Source organism: Oncorhynchus masou, unplaced genomic scaffold (genome assembly GCF_036934945.1).
Source record: "Oncorhynchus masou masou isolate Uvic2021 unplaced genomic scaffold, UVic_Omas_1.1 unplaced_scaffold_1129, whole genome shotgun sequence".
Taxonomy (NCBI): Eukaryota; Metazoa; Chordata; class Actinopteri; order Salmoniformes; family Salmonidae; genus Oncorhynchus; species Oncorhynchus masou.
Window position 1 is genome coordinate 47501 of NW_027001031.1, and position 15708 is coordinate 63208.

Genomic DNA, 15708 nt, shown 5'->3' on the forward strand with positions numbered 1-15708 from the left:
GAGCTGGTCCAGTAACTCAGAGACCCCCACGCTGTGTTAGAGCTGGTCCAGTAACTCAGAGACCCCCACGCTGTGTTAGAGCTGGTCCAGTAACTCAGAGACCCCCACGCTGTGTTAGAGCTGGTCCAGTAACTCAGAGACCCCCACGCTGTGTTAGAGCTGGTCCAGTAACTCAGTGACCCCCATAGTGTGTTGGAGCTGGTCCAGTAACTCAGAGACCCCCACGCTGTGTTAGAGCTGGTCCAGTAACTCAGAGACCCCCATAGTGTGTTAGAGCTGGTCCAGTAACTCAGAGACCCCCATGCTGTGTTAGAGCTGGTCCACTGAGAGACCCCCATGGTGTGTTGGAGCTGGTCCACTCAGAGATCCCCACACTGTGTTAGAGCTGGTCCAGTCACTCAGAGACCCCCATGGTGTGTTGGAGCTGGTCCAGTCACTCAGAGACCCCCATAGTGTGTTGGAGCTGGTCCAGTCACTCAGAGACCCCCATGGTGTGTTGGAGCTGGTCCAGTCACTCAGAGACCCCCATGGTGTGTTAGAGCTGGTCCAGTCAGATACCCCCATGGTGTGTTGGAGCTGGTCCAGTCAGAGACCTCCATGGTCTGTTGGAGCTGGTCCAGTCAGATACCCCCATGGTGTGTTGGGGCTGGTCCAGTTACTCAGAGACCCCCATGGTGTGTTGGAGCTAGTCCAGTCAGAGACCCCCATGGTGTGTTGGAGCTGGTCCAGTCAGATACCCCCATGGTGTGTTGGAGCTGGTCCAGTCAGAGACCCCCATGGTGTGTTGGAGCTGGTCCAGTCAGATACCCCCATGGTGTGTTGGAGCTGGTCCAGTTACTCAGAGACCCCCATGGTGTGTTGGAGCTAGTCCAGTCAGAGACCCCCCATGGTGTGTTGGAGCTGGTCCACTCAGAGACCCATCAGAAATACATTAACACCAAAAACAAACGATAATGCATAGGATATGAGTCTGGCAGGTACAGTGGCTTGCGAAAGTATTCACCCCCCTTGGCATTTATCCTATTTAGTTGCCTTGCAACCTGGAATTAAAATAGTTTTTTGGAAGTTTGTATCATTTGATTTACACAACACTTTGAAAATGCTAAATATTTTTTATTGTGAAACAAACAAGAAATAAGACAAAAAAAACAGAAAACTTGAGCGTGCATAACCATTCACCCCCCCAAAGTCAATACTTTGTAGAGCCGCCTTTTGCAGCAATTACAGCTGCAAGTCTCTTGGGGTATGTCTCTATAAGCTTGGCACATCTAGCCACTGCGATTTTTGCCCATTCTTCAAGGCAAAACTGCTCCAGCTCCTTCAAGTTGGATGGGTTCCACTGATGTACAGCAATCTTTAGGTCATACCACAGATTCTCAATTGGATTGAGTTCTGGGATTTGACTAGGCCATTCCAAGACATTTAAATGGTTCCCCTTAAACCACTCAAGTGTTGCTTTAGCAGTTTGCTTAGGGTCATTGTCCTGCTGGAAGGTGAACCTCCATCCCAGTCTCAAATCTCTGGAAGACTGACAGGTTTCCCTCAAGAATTTCCCTGTATTTAGAGCCAGCCATCATTTATTCAATTCTGAACAGTTTCCCAGTCCATGCAATGAAGAACATCCCCACAGCATGATACTGACACCCCCATGTCACTGTGGGGATGGTGTACTCGGGGTGATGAGAGGTGTTGGGTTTGCTCCAGCCATAGCGTTTTCCTAGATGGCCAAAAAGCTAAATTTTAGTCTTATCTGACCAGAGTACCTTCTTCCATATTTTTGGGGAGTCTTCCACATGCCTTTTGGTGAACACCAAACGTGTTTGCTTACTTTTTTCTTTAAGCAATGGCTTTTTTCTGTCTCTCTTCAATAAAGCCCAGATAGGTGGAGTGTACGGCTTAAATTGGTCCTATGGACAGATACTCCAATCTCCGCTGTGGAGCTTTGCAGCTCCTTCAGGGTTATCTTTGGTCTCTTTGTTGCCTCTTTGATTAATGCCCTCCTTGCCTGGTTCATGAGTTTTGGTGGGCGGCCCTCTCTTGGCAGGTTGTTTGTAGTGCCATATTCTTTCCATTTTTTAATAATGGATTTAATGGTGCTCTGTGGGATGTTCAAAGTTTCTGATATTTTTTTATAACCCAACCCTGATCTGTACTTCTCCACAACTTTGTCCCTGACCTGTTTGGAGAGCTCCTTGGTCTTCATGGTGCCGCTTGCTTGGTGGTGCCCATTGTTTAAGGGTGTTGCAGACTCTGGGGTCTTTCAGAACAGGTGTATATATACTGAAATCATGTGACAGATCATGTGACATATAGATTTCACACAGGTGGACTTAACTTTAACTAATTATGTGACTTCTGAAGGTAATTGATTGCACCAGGTTTAGGGTTATGGTAAAGGGTAAGGGGTTAGGGTTAGGGGTTAGTGGTTAGGTTTATAATTAGGGTTAGGGTAAAGGGTTAGGGTTAGGGTAAAGGGTTAGGGTAAGGGGTTAGTGGTTAGGTTTATAATTAGGGTTAGGGTAAAGGGTTAGGGTTAGGGTAAGGGGTTAGGGGTTAGTGGTTAGGTTTATAATTAGGGTTAGGGTAAGGGGTTAGTGGTTAGGTTTATAATTAGGGTTAGGGTAAGGGGTTAGTGGTTAGGTTTAGGGTTATAATCAGGGTTATAATTAGGGTTAGGGTAAGGGGTTGGTGGTTAGGTTTAGGGTTATAATCAGGGTTATAATTAGGGTTAGGGTAAGGGGTTAGTGGTTAGGTGTATAATTAGGGTTAGGGTAAGGGGTTAGTGGTTAGGTTTAGGGTTATAATCAGGGTTATAATTAGGGTTAGGGTAAGGGGTTGGTGGTTAGGTTTAGGGTTATAATCAGGGTTATAATTAGGGTTAGGGTAAGGGGTTAGTGGTTAGGTTTATAATTAGGGTTAGGGTAAGGGGTTAGTGGTTAGGTTTAGGGTTATAATAGGGGTTAGTGGTTAGGTTTAGCGTTAGGGTTATGGGTTAGGGAAAAAAGGATTTTGAATGGGAATTTATTTGAGGGCCCCACGAGAATAGAGGAACATGTGTGTGTGTGAGAGAGTCTGGCAGGTAGCTTGTGGGGAAAATGGTGGGTCACTGATTACATAGGCTGACTGGGACCATAATGTGCTGTAATAACAGACAGCTCTCACTACTGTAGGACCATAGTGTGCTGTAATGACAAACAGCTCTCACTACTGTAGGACCATAATGTGCTGTAATAACAGACAGCTCTCACTACTGTAGGACCATAGTGTACTGTAATGACAGACAGCTCTCACTACTGACTGGGACCATGATGTGCTGTAATGACAGACAGCTCTCACTACTGTAGGACCATGATGTGCTGTAATGACAGACAGCTCTCACTACTGTAGGACCATAGTGTACTGTAATGACAGACAGCTCTCACTACTGTAGGACCATAGTTTACTGTAATAACAGACAGCTCTCACTACTGTAGGACCATAGTGTACTGTAATGACAGACAGCTCTCACTACTGACTGGGACCATGATGTGCTGTAATGACAGACAGCTCTCACTACTGTAGGACCATAGTGTACTGTAATGACAGACAGCTCTCACTACTGTAGGACAATAGTGTACTGTAATGACAGACAGCTCTCACTACTGACTGGGACCATAGTGTACTGTAATGACAGACAGCTCTCACTACTGTAGGACCATAGTGTGCTGTAATGACAAACAGCTCTCACTACTGTAGGACCATAGTGTACTGTAATGACACACAGCTCTCACTACTGACTGGGACCATAGTGTACTGTAATGACAGACAGCTCTCACTACTGTAGGACCATAGTGTACTGTAATGACAGACAGCTCTCACTACTGTAGGACCATAGTGTACTGTAATGACAGACAGCTCTCACCTCTGTAAGACCATTGTGTACTGTAATGATAGACAGCTCTCACTACTGTAGGACCATAGTGTACTGTAATGACAGACAGCTCTCACTACTGTAGGACAATAGTGTGCTGTAATGACAAACAGCTCTCACTACTGTAGGACCATAGTGTACTGTAATGACAGACAGCTCTCACTACTGTAGGACCATAGTGTACTGTAATGACAGACAGCTCTCACCTCTGTAAGACCATTGTGTACTGTAATGATAGACAGCTCTCACTACTGACTGGGACCATAGTTTACTGTAATGACAGACAGCTCTCACTACTGTAGGACCATAATGTGCTGTAATGACAGACAGCTCTATAGTTTACTGCTTCTACACACACAGTACACACACCGTACACACACACACCATACACACACTGTACACACACTGTACACACACACCATACACACACACACACCATACACACACTGTACACACACACACTGTACACACACACCGTACACACACACACACCGTACACACACACTGTACACACACACACTGTACACACACACCGTACACACACCGTACACACACCGTACACACACCGTACACACACACTGTACACACACACACACTGTACACACACTGTACACACACACTGTACACACACACCGTACACACACACCGTACACACACGGTACACACACACCGTACACACACACCGTACACACACACACACTGTACACACACACCGTACACACACACCGTACACACACCGTACACACACACACACCGTACACACACACTGTACACACACACACACACTGTACACACACACTGTACACACACACCGTACACACACACCGTACACACACCGTACACACACACCGTACACACACACCGTACACACACACACACTGTACACACACACCGTACACACACACCGTACACACACACACACCGTACACACACACTGTACACACACACACACTGTACACACACACCGTACACACACCGTACACACACACCGTACACACACCGTACACACACACCGTACACACACACACACTGTACACACACACCGTACACACACACTGTACACACAACGTACACACACCGTACACACACACACACCGTACACGTACACACACCCACCCTGCACACAGAGGTGGTAGGCCTAAGAGGTTCAACATCAGCACTGAGGACAGAAAGGTGGAGACAGTACTTCCTATAACAACAAACCAGCTTCAGCTTCTAATGCACAAATAAGGTACATAAGGTTTATATTGGGATTGACTGGTACATTACACTACTGGCCTACATTTTCCTCACCGCATCACACACTAGTTTACTCCAGACATAAATAACATGACAAAATACCTATAGGCCTGTGGTGTAATCTGTCTGACGTCATCAGAACTCGAAGTCTTCCTGAGTTTGGCCTAATATATATATATATTTTACAACTGCCTGGTTCACACCTCTGACAACGGTTCTATTTACCTGTGATGGGTCATCTCCTGATCTGCTATGCTATAGGCTAGCTATAGCTTATCGGCAAAGACATGGCACTGAGGTCGCACTGAATAGAACGTCAACAGGCCTACAAAGCGTGGTCCATTCATGATTACTCTGCTGACCGAATGAAATGGTATAGTGAATGTAGTCTAATCCGTAATCAATAATCAATAATAATAAAGGACACTGAACGGAATTAAGCGGCCCGAAGGCTAACCACGCCACTTGGGTTAGCAGGAGGGCAGGCGCCGCTCACACGAGGTAGTGTGGCAACAGGCAGGACGAGATCAGACCGCGGGAACGACAGCAGCCTAGTCTAAAAGCTACATCTTTTAAAACATGATGTCCTTTCGTTTACTTTCGTAAAATAATACAACTTGGCCGTGACCGCACTATGTAACACGGTGATGTGCTAAATGTATGGGAGAATAAAAGCTGAGGTCGTAAAATCTACCTACTTAAAATCAAACTCGAGAACAGCAAAACAGCGGGAAAAAACGAACAAGCAGTTGTTCACACCGTGACCTGAAATCCCCTGAGAGCTGTTAGAGGACAGACGGCACAATATCCCATGTATAGTGCGCTAGAAAATATGGTGTCATTTGGGACCAAATCAGAATTTAGCAGCGAGGAGCCTTCGCCACTTTTCCTCTGGAAAAAAAGAAAGCTCGAGCTCGTTGCGTAAAAAAACAACATGTGAATAGATGTGGATCTCATCTGACGGAAAATTCAAATAAAACAGGATATGATGACAATAACAATAATAGGTTGGTTATTTCAACAACAGGCTATTAGAGAAGAAGCACCATTGGTTTCCCAGGCATGTTCAGTGTGGCACCCAGATACGGAGGTCATGGCAGGGCGGCCTATCAAAGATAACCTGTCCATGGTGCTGAAAAGGCCGCCCGAGGCTGCGCAATGCCGGGAGAACCAAATCAACAATTAATGGCGAATGAAAGAGCCTATGGGCTACAATTCAAGGAGGAAAGTTGGACTACATTTCGTTACGAGTTTGCTAAAGTTGACATAATAGTATCGGTCAACAACAACCAGCCATCGGTGCAGAAATATTATCAGAGGAATCCCCATGTGTGATGCTGCGTTACGCAATGTAGACTGCTATGACCAATACGCCTCCTATGAGACAGATAACAAATATTAATAGCGAGTGTCAGGGGGTTGACACCAAGATGATATGTAGGCTATGTAATAGTTATACTCTGAGACCAAACCAATCAACTGCTGCGCCACATATGCTGAGGCACAAGCTTAGGCAGGATTCCATGTACGAGACCACCGTCTGCTGCTCGCAGCCCGAGCACTCTCTCTCTCACTGTTGCTATGGGCCCCCGCCCCTCCTCTCTCTGCTGACGCCACCGTGTCGGTGGCACGGATAAAGGACAAGGCAACTATAACCTACTCCGTAGTTTGTAATCACAAGTTAAGACAATGATCTAGTAAATCACTGCATTGTAGGCTATTTCGTCTTATAGCCTAAGGACACTGTAGTGATTTAGCCACTGTTGTGAGTTAGTAATGCTCAGCTCAACGTGGGAAGAGTCAAATAGCCTACTGCGCAACATGCAACAGACAGAGCCTTGATCAGAATAGGCCTATAGGCCATTGCTTGATGCATATTCAACGTCAATATGTCCCACGTTATCCGTATCTTGTTTGAGATTTTAAACGCAAAATCCCAAAATATAGATTCTAGTGTGATGACAATTGAGGCCCTGCGCATAGCCTGTGACTTTAACTAGATTATAAATCCCTAAACTAACCTGTTAATGTGCCATGTCTTGCCCATTAATGCAAATGACATGTAACCTACTTTAGACCTATACGTTTCACACGCGAGCATCGATCCATGATAAATGAATCGATAGGTGATCGAAGATATCGATGCGCATCAGTGGGCTATCAGTTTGTGCATGTACTCAGACCGTGCGTTTCCTCCATTGCCTCCTGTAAACGGGCTTGGTTTGAATGCTCCAAGCATTACAACTGAATCAATCCACAAGTTTGTAAACGATTACAACATTGGCATTAGGGTCAAATGCATGTGTGAAACCATATTTATCCAATAGGGGTGCGATCATGTGTTAGTCCGTTGGTTACCTGTCGGCTAATGATAATGATGATCTGTTGCTGCTAGGCTAACCTAACTACGGCTGCCTGAATGTGTGCAGATACAACTGTGAAAACGCATTGACACTTCCAATAACCCGTTATGGTTTGTGTCATATGTTCATCTGTTTAAAAGAGAAGGTAACACGCCATTCCGTCTCCAACCCGTACCAGAATAAATATCATGCATCTCCCCCAACAACACACACACACACACAGCTTGAAAACAACTGAATATCAAAACAATACATTACCTTGATGGTTCTCAAGGGTGTCCTCTGGTATGTACATGTTTTTGCTTTCATTTACCATAAATGTGGTCCCGCTGTATCCGTAGGTGAATGGAGAAAAGGGTTGTAAAAGGAGTAGAGAGGAAGAAAAAAGAGAAACCAAAGAGAAGGAAAATAAAAAAGAATAACGTCCGGACAGCTTTCGATATTCCTTTTTCTGTTGCGTTTCAGTAAATATTACCTGATCCCCATTCTGGAGTTGGAACACATAAATAGATATTCGCTTGAACCACCTAAGAAGACGAACCAGTGCATCCTCGGAACATCCGGGCCCTACCTAAGAAACATGGCACCAGCACCATTTGCTGCTAGCCTACCTATTAATCAAAATCCTATCAATTTGCCCGCAGATGTTTTAAATTGGGTACATCAAAAGCCGGACCAATGACACCAAACCCCGCGCTCTGCCACTGATGCCGTAAAAGGAATAGAAGCAAAGATTCAAGCTCTCAGCGCAACAAAAAAAAGATCTATATTCCAGAACTGTTGCTCACACAGGGTTAAATCTTCCAATAGAATCGATTCCACCAAATGCTGTCCAAAAAACAGGCAAATAAACGTGGCGTGTCTCATTTACAGATACTTTCTGTCATCAGTTCCAGGCCAAAATCGTACGAAACGGGAGTTGTTCAATAGCCCCGTGGAGAGCGGCCGCTTGTACCTTTCTGCAGTGATATTGTCTGGTGAGAGGAAAGAGAGGGAGAGCGCACCAGAGAGGGGGGGGTGACGACCAAAGCCCCCTCCCCTGTAGACGATCTGACTGGTTCCAGATGTTAGCCTGTTACAACGTTAGAAAACAGAGTAAACCGTCCATGGTTTTCCAGACTTGCTATCTCTGGAGAGGGAGCTCAATAATCACAGTGAAGTCAGATAGGGCTGGTGCTTTGATTTCTGGAGGATGTAAGAAGGAAGGAGGAAATCTGTTAAACCTGACTTGAATTATATCTGGATGGATTCAATCCCAAGCGTGAGACCTGTATCACTGACAATAGCAGGCTAACCAGTTTGTAAACATGCCGTTTTTTAAATGGCTTAGTGGCTTAATATACACATTTATGGGAAGCCGATGGACGATAACTAAGTTTACACCTTTAGTCGGCAACATTTTCATTTCCAAGACCTCGATTTTACGCGCGTCAAACGTGGCCAAAATATGCGTAATGTTTACACCCAGATGGGAACCGCAAAACCTGCTCAATTTGATTCGGCACGAACGTGTTACACAGCTACAACCACCATTACAAGTGAATCCCTATCGGCCAGAAACAAATAGGTTATGTCGATATTCAAATAGAAAACAAGACAGGCTATAGCCTACAGTATATGCAACCCCATCTCATTCACGTCGAGAACGACTTTCAGGGCCCTACCCTGATAATGACCACAGCAGAACACTGCAATGAAAAGTCCTTGAGTCCTCAAAAGATTGTTCCGTTTAGAGAAACTATTACATAATCGACCTCAGTCTATAAATGTCCTAGGTCAACTTGGCGTTGTGTTTAAAACGAGCCAGATAGAGGGACTGGCATTTTAGTGCAGGTCGTGGGAACTAAGGATGGGGATAGAGTACTCTGGCTTGGTCCAAAATAGACCTCTATTCCCTAAGTCGTTTGTCACTTGGGAGGCAGACTGGATGCTGCTGTGCTGTGTTTGCCATATTAGTTATTGTCCCTTCTGTGACACAGGGCCCTACTGGTTCTGAGAACCAGCTCCCCATCCCGTCCCTCCTCTCTTCTCCCACCAACCACCAGTCACAGGGCCCTACTCCCCGTCCCTCCTCTCTTCTCCCACCAACCACCAGTCACAGGGCCCTACTCCCCGTCCCTCCTCTCTTCTCCCACCAACCACCAGTCACAGGGCCCTACTCCCCGTCCCTCCTCTCATCTCCCACCAACCACCAGTCACAGGGCCCTACTCCCCGTCCCTCCTCTCTTCTCCCACCAACCACCAGTCACAGGGCCCTACTCCCCGTCCCTCCTCTCTTCTCCCACCAACCACCAGTCACAGACACCAGGCCCTACTCCCCGTCCCTCCTCTCTTCTCCCACCAACCACCCGTCACAGGGCCCTACTCCCCGTCCCTCCTCTCTTCTCCCACCAACCACCAGTCACAGGGCCCTACTCCCCGTCCCTCCTCTCTTCTCCCACCAACCACCAGTCACAGGGCCCTACTCCCCGTCCCTCCTCTCTTCTCCCACCAACCACCAGTCACAGGGCCCTACTCCCCGTCCCTCCTCTCTTCTCCCACCAACCACCAGTCACAGACAGCGGGCCCTACTCCCCGTCCCTCCTCTCTTCTCCCACCAACCACCAGTCACAGGGCCCTACTCCCCGTCCCTCCTCTCTTCTCCCACCAACCACCCGTCACAGGGCCCTACTCCCCGTCCCTCCTCTCTTCTCCCACCAACCACCAGTCACAGGGCCCTACTCCCCGTCCCTCCTCTCTTCTCCCACCAACCACCCGTCACAGGGTCATACTCCCCGTCCCTCCTCTCTTCTCCCACCAACCACCAGTCACAGGGCCCTACTCCCCGTCCCTCCTCTCTTCTCCCACCAACCACCAGTCACAGGGCCCTACTCCCCGTCCCTCCTCTCTTCTCCCACCAACCACCAGTCACAGGGCCCTACTCCCTCCTAATGGATCTCTGACTGTGTCTGAACAATTGTTAGATGAGATGAAGGAAATAAGTTTGCAGGTCACCTAAATTCTGTTTGGGGGATGAGTTTGATGAGAACATATAGCTTTCTAGCGCAAAAGGTGTCCAAAAACAGTCATTGTGCTTATGAATTTTGGACAAATACTAGATGTATAAGCTACTAGGGTAAAAAAATTCAGTGTAATGTAGATATGTCGAGGGCTGCCTGGTATGCTACTGTTTATGGTGCTATGGCTGTTCACTGCGCACACCTATAGCAGGTGAAACCTTTGGTCACTATAGGCTATCAATAACCCTGGCACTGCCAGAATCACAATCTATCCATAGAAACATATAGAACTAAGTGTTGAATTGCTTGTCATTGATATTACACACTAAATATGGCCGAGCTCCGTACCCAAGAAAAAGGCGGCAGCATTGGGGTAAATAAAAAATAAAAAGATAGAAGTTTTTCAAAGGAAGTAGCGCCCTCTAGAGCCACCATTGCAGACTGCATAGGTTTTTTCCATCAATTTGGGCAGCAGACATTTTCAAGTCTATGATATTTAAGTCATTTATGATATGCGCCAAATTGTAAGTATCTGCTAAACAACGTAGTAACTCGACTAATTAACAAAATAACAAATCTGAATTATCAGACCGATATAAAAGTGACGTTGAAGTAAACCTTCAATAACATTTCAGGACAAAATGGAATTCAATGGATTCAACGATGGATTCTAACAAGATGTCAAAGTCATAATTTTGGTGTAACATGCCTGGCCAATAAACATCCTTCATCATCATCATCTGCTTCGGCCTGATGAAGGGGTCAATCTATTTCTCGAGATTGATTAACGTTCCTTTTAGCCATCTACGCTCAACTCATCATGCCTAATTGTTTACAATCTGTTCGACGAAACATGGCTGCTGTCAAGTGAGCTTGTTGATGGTGTACCATTGAACAGTTACAATTCACTTATATGTTCTCTTAAATTATTTATTTTAATTCATAAGTGTATTGTAACGGGGATAGTTTCAATAGTTTTCGTTTTACTTTGGAACCGTCACAGATTCCTTCACCCGCGATAACGCGCCAGTTAGCATCACTAGCTAACTAGCTCAAGGAGAACAATGACGGCAAGCTCATCGGGTGGAAACACCTGTCTCACTGCTAAAGGTTTGGACATTAGTCTCGCAGCCCTGCAAAGACAAGATCCTTACATCAACAACATTGTAGATGTGGCGAGTCAAGTGGCGTTGTATACTTTCAACAACCGATCAAATGAATGGGTGAGTTAAGGGATGCTACCGCTGCTCTGTCGCGCTCCCTTCTCTTTTCAACAAAGTTGCATGTTAAGTAACATCTTAAACGGACTGATATGGATGCCACATTATAAACTAGTTTGCCAGGTTGAATTCACGTGGTTTTGGGAGATGTGGCTAGCCATAGCTATTATTCCAAGAAGATAGAAAGCAAGCTAGCTAACATCACCCTATATCGCTTTCACGTCCCAGTCGGAACTAGGAAACTCAAATGTCCGACTTGTTAACTGGTTGGACGCGACACGTGTATAACCAACCTATTAACGAGTCGGACATGATCTAGTTCCGACTAACACGTTAACTTGGCAATAATGCCAGACCCACTATCTGCGTTCGAGATGTCGCCAATGAATATGTGGCGTTTCAAACGGGGAACTCTGAAAAATACAAGGTCAAATCATGGCGTCAGTGTTTTTTTTATTTTATTTTTAGGCCGGAGTTCCCGAGTTGGATGACCGTTCCAATCGATTTTTCCCAGTCCGAAAGTTTATTTTATTTTCCGAGTTCCCAGTTGTTTTGAATGCGGCATATCGCCCACGAAGCTCTGATTCAAACTCACATGAGACAGCTCAGCAAGCGTTTTGTCAGAATCGGTTTGTGACTCACAAATGGAGTTTCGCAGAGCAACTCTTAATTTACTCCCGTTACGGCCGATTGCGATGGAGTTGAGGATGAAGTGTTTTCAATATGCAGCTTTCCTAAAACACCATGTAGAGAGGAGGTCGCTAAAAGGCTCAGCATTGTCAATCCGACGTCTGCAGTGACCATACAGCATTTACTGTGGTGCGGCCTCTGCAGAAGTCAACGCAAACATGCATTTTGCGCTTTGCAGAGCTGTTGTCAAGTAAGTGAGTTTGTGTTTTATACAGGAACTCCCGCCCCCACCTACATCAACCAATCATGTCAATGTTGAGATGTATGCAGCCCTCCACATTATTGCATCGAATGGAGCCTGATTTGTCTGGAGGCTCCACAATTGCATCTCACCCTCCATTCGAAGCCTCCGTCCACATTAACCGGATCAAACATAAATAGTCTTTAAGTGCATGTTTGAGCAATGTGTCTATACTGATAGGATGGAAAGGGAGCTCAGCTTTCTCCATTCAATCATTTCCTTAACATGTATAACTATTTCACAATACTGACAATGGATCAGCTCCTAGAGAGATATTGCCACCTATTGTTTCAAATATTGAGGTAACTTATTCTAATGTTTACCCTACAAAAAGAGCTAAATCACAGATTTGGCACGTTTATTGTGCATGTTAAAGCCAATTTATGCTTGATCCAAAATGTAGTCAGGTTCCTATGGAAACGCGTCATACTCATGGTCAACAACTCGAACGCACACATACCGGGGCACATAGTACACATTGCCCTCCAGCTAGTTATTATTGTTAGATGTGGTGGACAAGAGTATTTATCACATCGCTACTAGTTTGTAAACAGCTGACAGTTTTCAGACTAAATGTTGACATGGTAGCTAACTAGGTTAGTGAATATCAGCCACCCGGAACCAAATCTGGTGTGTTTGCTTCTGGATTTGGTCAATTCCAAGGTAAACAATGATGTTGAGACTGATTTTTATCACTTAAAAATTGTGCACCAAACAAATGTAACAGTATAGTTTCTGTCCCCCTCCTCGCCCCGAACCAGGGACCCTCTGCACACATCAACCAGTCACTCACAAATCGTCGTTATCCATCGCTCCAAAAAAGGGGAACAACTACTTCTAGGTCTCAGAGCGAGTGACGTCACCGACTGAAACACTATTAGCGCGCACCACCGCTAACTAGCTAGCCATTTGACATCGGCCACAAAAACAAATGATTGCAAAGTTAAACCATACAACTCTATGGATGAGGATGATTTTTAAGAATATTTGACGACAACACATTTACTTGATGCAAGGTACAACGTTTGGTGACATTAACAGAATGACAGTGTTTGCTATTCGTGCAGTCATTCTGTTCCCCAACTTAGCATCTGTTCCTTTAAGTAAATGTGTTTTCTTTGTGCTTGTGTGTGTAGAGTTGTGTGGTTTAACTTTGCAGTCATTTAGTTTTTTGTTTGTTTGTTTGGTGTACATTTTTAAAGTGAAAAATCTGTCTCTTGGAATCATTCTGTTATTGTGGAATTGCCCACTTGGTTCTGAGGGTGGGGTGGGGTGGGGGGGGGGGTGACGGTGGTGAACCCCTCCCCTTTCACAAATAAATAAATAAAATATGCAGGTGTAGGAGCACCCCAAAATAATGATTGGTCCAAATAGTCAGTGACGTAAAAGCATGGCACCGGTAGAAGTGCTTCATAAGCCTCATATCCCTCAGCCTCTGTAACCGTTTGCTGTGGATGTTAAGGAGAGATCGACGAAGACTCTGTTCAAGCAAATCCCTCTTCATTAACTCAACCCGAATCAGTTACTGTATGTTGTTTTGCAGGAGAAGACTGACGTGGAGGGGACCCTGTTTGTCTATACAAGGTATGATGGGTCTTTTACGATGCCCGCTAATTACTGTCTCTATGTACTTCCCTGTGAGCTTTGAATCTTGGTGGGCGTCCATCCCAAATGGCACCCTATACCCTTTATGGTGCGACACGTTGAACCAGGGCCCATAGTCAAATGTGTAGTGCACTATATAGGGAATAGGGTGCCATTTGGGACCGGTCTCTGTGTGTACTTCAGCTGTGAGCTGAGAAGCCTGCCTCCATCAGGTTAAATATAATGGGCTTAGTGGGTTAGCTACGTCAGCCCCCCCTTTGAACAGATTGGTTATCACTGAGTAGACTATTATGGCCTGTAGCCTTGAAGAGCCATGATTACTTCCACACATACTATCCCTCCCAGGAAATAGGTTATAAACATGTAGAACCTTTCTGTTTCCTTGTAGGCCTACTTCAACATGTAGAACCTTTCTGTTTCCTTGTAGGCCTACTTCAACATGTAGAACATTTCTGTTTCCTTGTAGGCCTACTTCAACATGTAGAACCTTTCTGTTTCCTTGTAGGCCTACTTCAACATGTAGAACCTTTCTGTTCCCTTGTAGGCCTACTTCAACATGTAGAACCTTTCTGTTGCCTTGTAGGCCTACTTCAACATGTAGAACCTTTCTGTTGCCTTGTAGGCCTACTTCAACATGTAGAACCTTTCTGTTGCCTTGTAGGCCTACTTCAACATGTAGAAACTTTCTGTTGCCTTGTAGGCCTACTTCAACATGTAGAAACTTTCTGTTGCCTTGTAGGCCTACTTCAACATGTAGAAACTTTCTGTTGCCTTGTAGGCCTACTTCAACATGTAGAACCTTTCTGTTGCCTTGTAGGCCTACTTCAACATGTAGAACCTTTCTGTTGCCTTGTAGGCCTACTTCAACATGTAGAACCTTTCTGTTGCCTTGTAGGCCTACTTCAACATGTAGAACCTTTCTGTTGCCTTGTAGGCCTACTTCAACATGTAGAACCTTTCTGTTTCCTTGTAGGACTACTTTGAACATGTAGAACCTTTCTGTTGCCTTGTAGGCCTACTTCAACATGTAGAACCTTTCTGTTTCCTTGTAGGACTACTTTGAACATGTAGAACCTTTCTGTTTCCTTGTAGGCCTACTTGTACATACATTACCACTGTCGTTCTTGTTCTCCTAAGAAAATACACAAACTCTGATGCGTCACCAGTTCGTTTCCAGTCTGTTAGCACGTTACACTGGTTATTCAACTTGTATGTAATGTAAAGAGCCTCCCCATCATTGAAAATAAGAATGTGTTCTTAACTGACTTGCCTAATTAAATAAAGATAAAATAAATTAGAAAGACATCTAGATGGCTAGGTGTGGAGCCAGAGACAGCTGTAAAGCCAGTTCCTACGTTTTAATATACAAATGTATTTAAACTACACTACATTTTATCTCTGGGCCCCTCAGAATGACACATCAGAGCAGATCAGTAGACCG

General features: G+C 45.2%; 2 protein-coding genes across 2 annotated transcripts in view; one reads left to right on the plus strand and one right to left on the minus strand.

Moving 5' to 3' along the window:
* Positions 1 to 338, minus strand: part of LOC135529318 (prothoracicostatic peptides-like) — a 720-nt gene extending 382 nt beyond the window's left edge. The window contains exon 1 of the mRNA XM_064958109.1: positions 1 to 338. This exon is cut by the window's left edge and continues 382 nt beyond it. Coding sequence (XP_064814181.1) covers positions 1 to 338 — 338 coding nt within the window.
* An 11071-nt stretch (positions 339 to 11409) lies between these two features.
* LOC135529321 (mRNA-decapping enzyme 1B-like) overlaps positions 11410 to 15708 on the plus strand; it is a 28564-nt gene continuing 24265 nt past the window's right edge. Inside the window, exons 1-2 of the mRNA XM_064958110.1 lie at positions 11410 to 11734; positions 14206 to 14246. Coding sequence (XP_064814182.1) covers positions 11576 to 11734; positions 14206 to 14246 — 200 coding nt within the window. The 5' untranslated portion in view covers positions 11410 to 11575. The remainder of the gene's footprint in view (positions 11735 to 14205; positions 14247 to 15708) is intronic.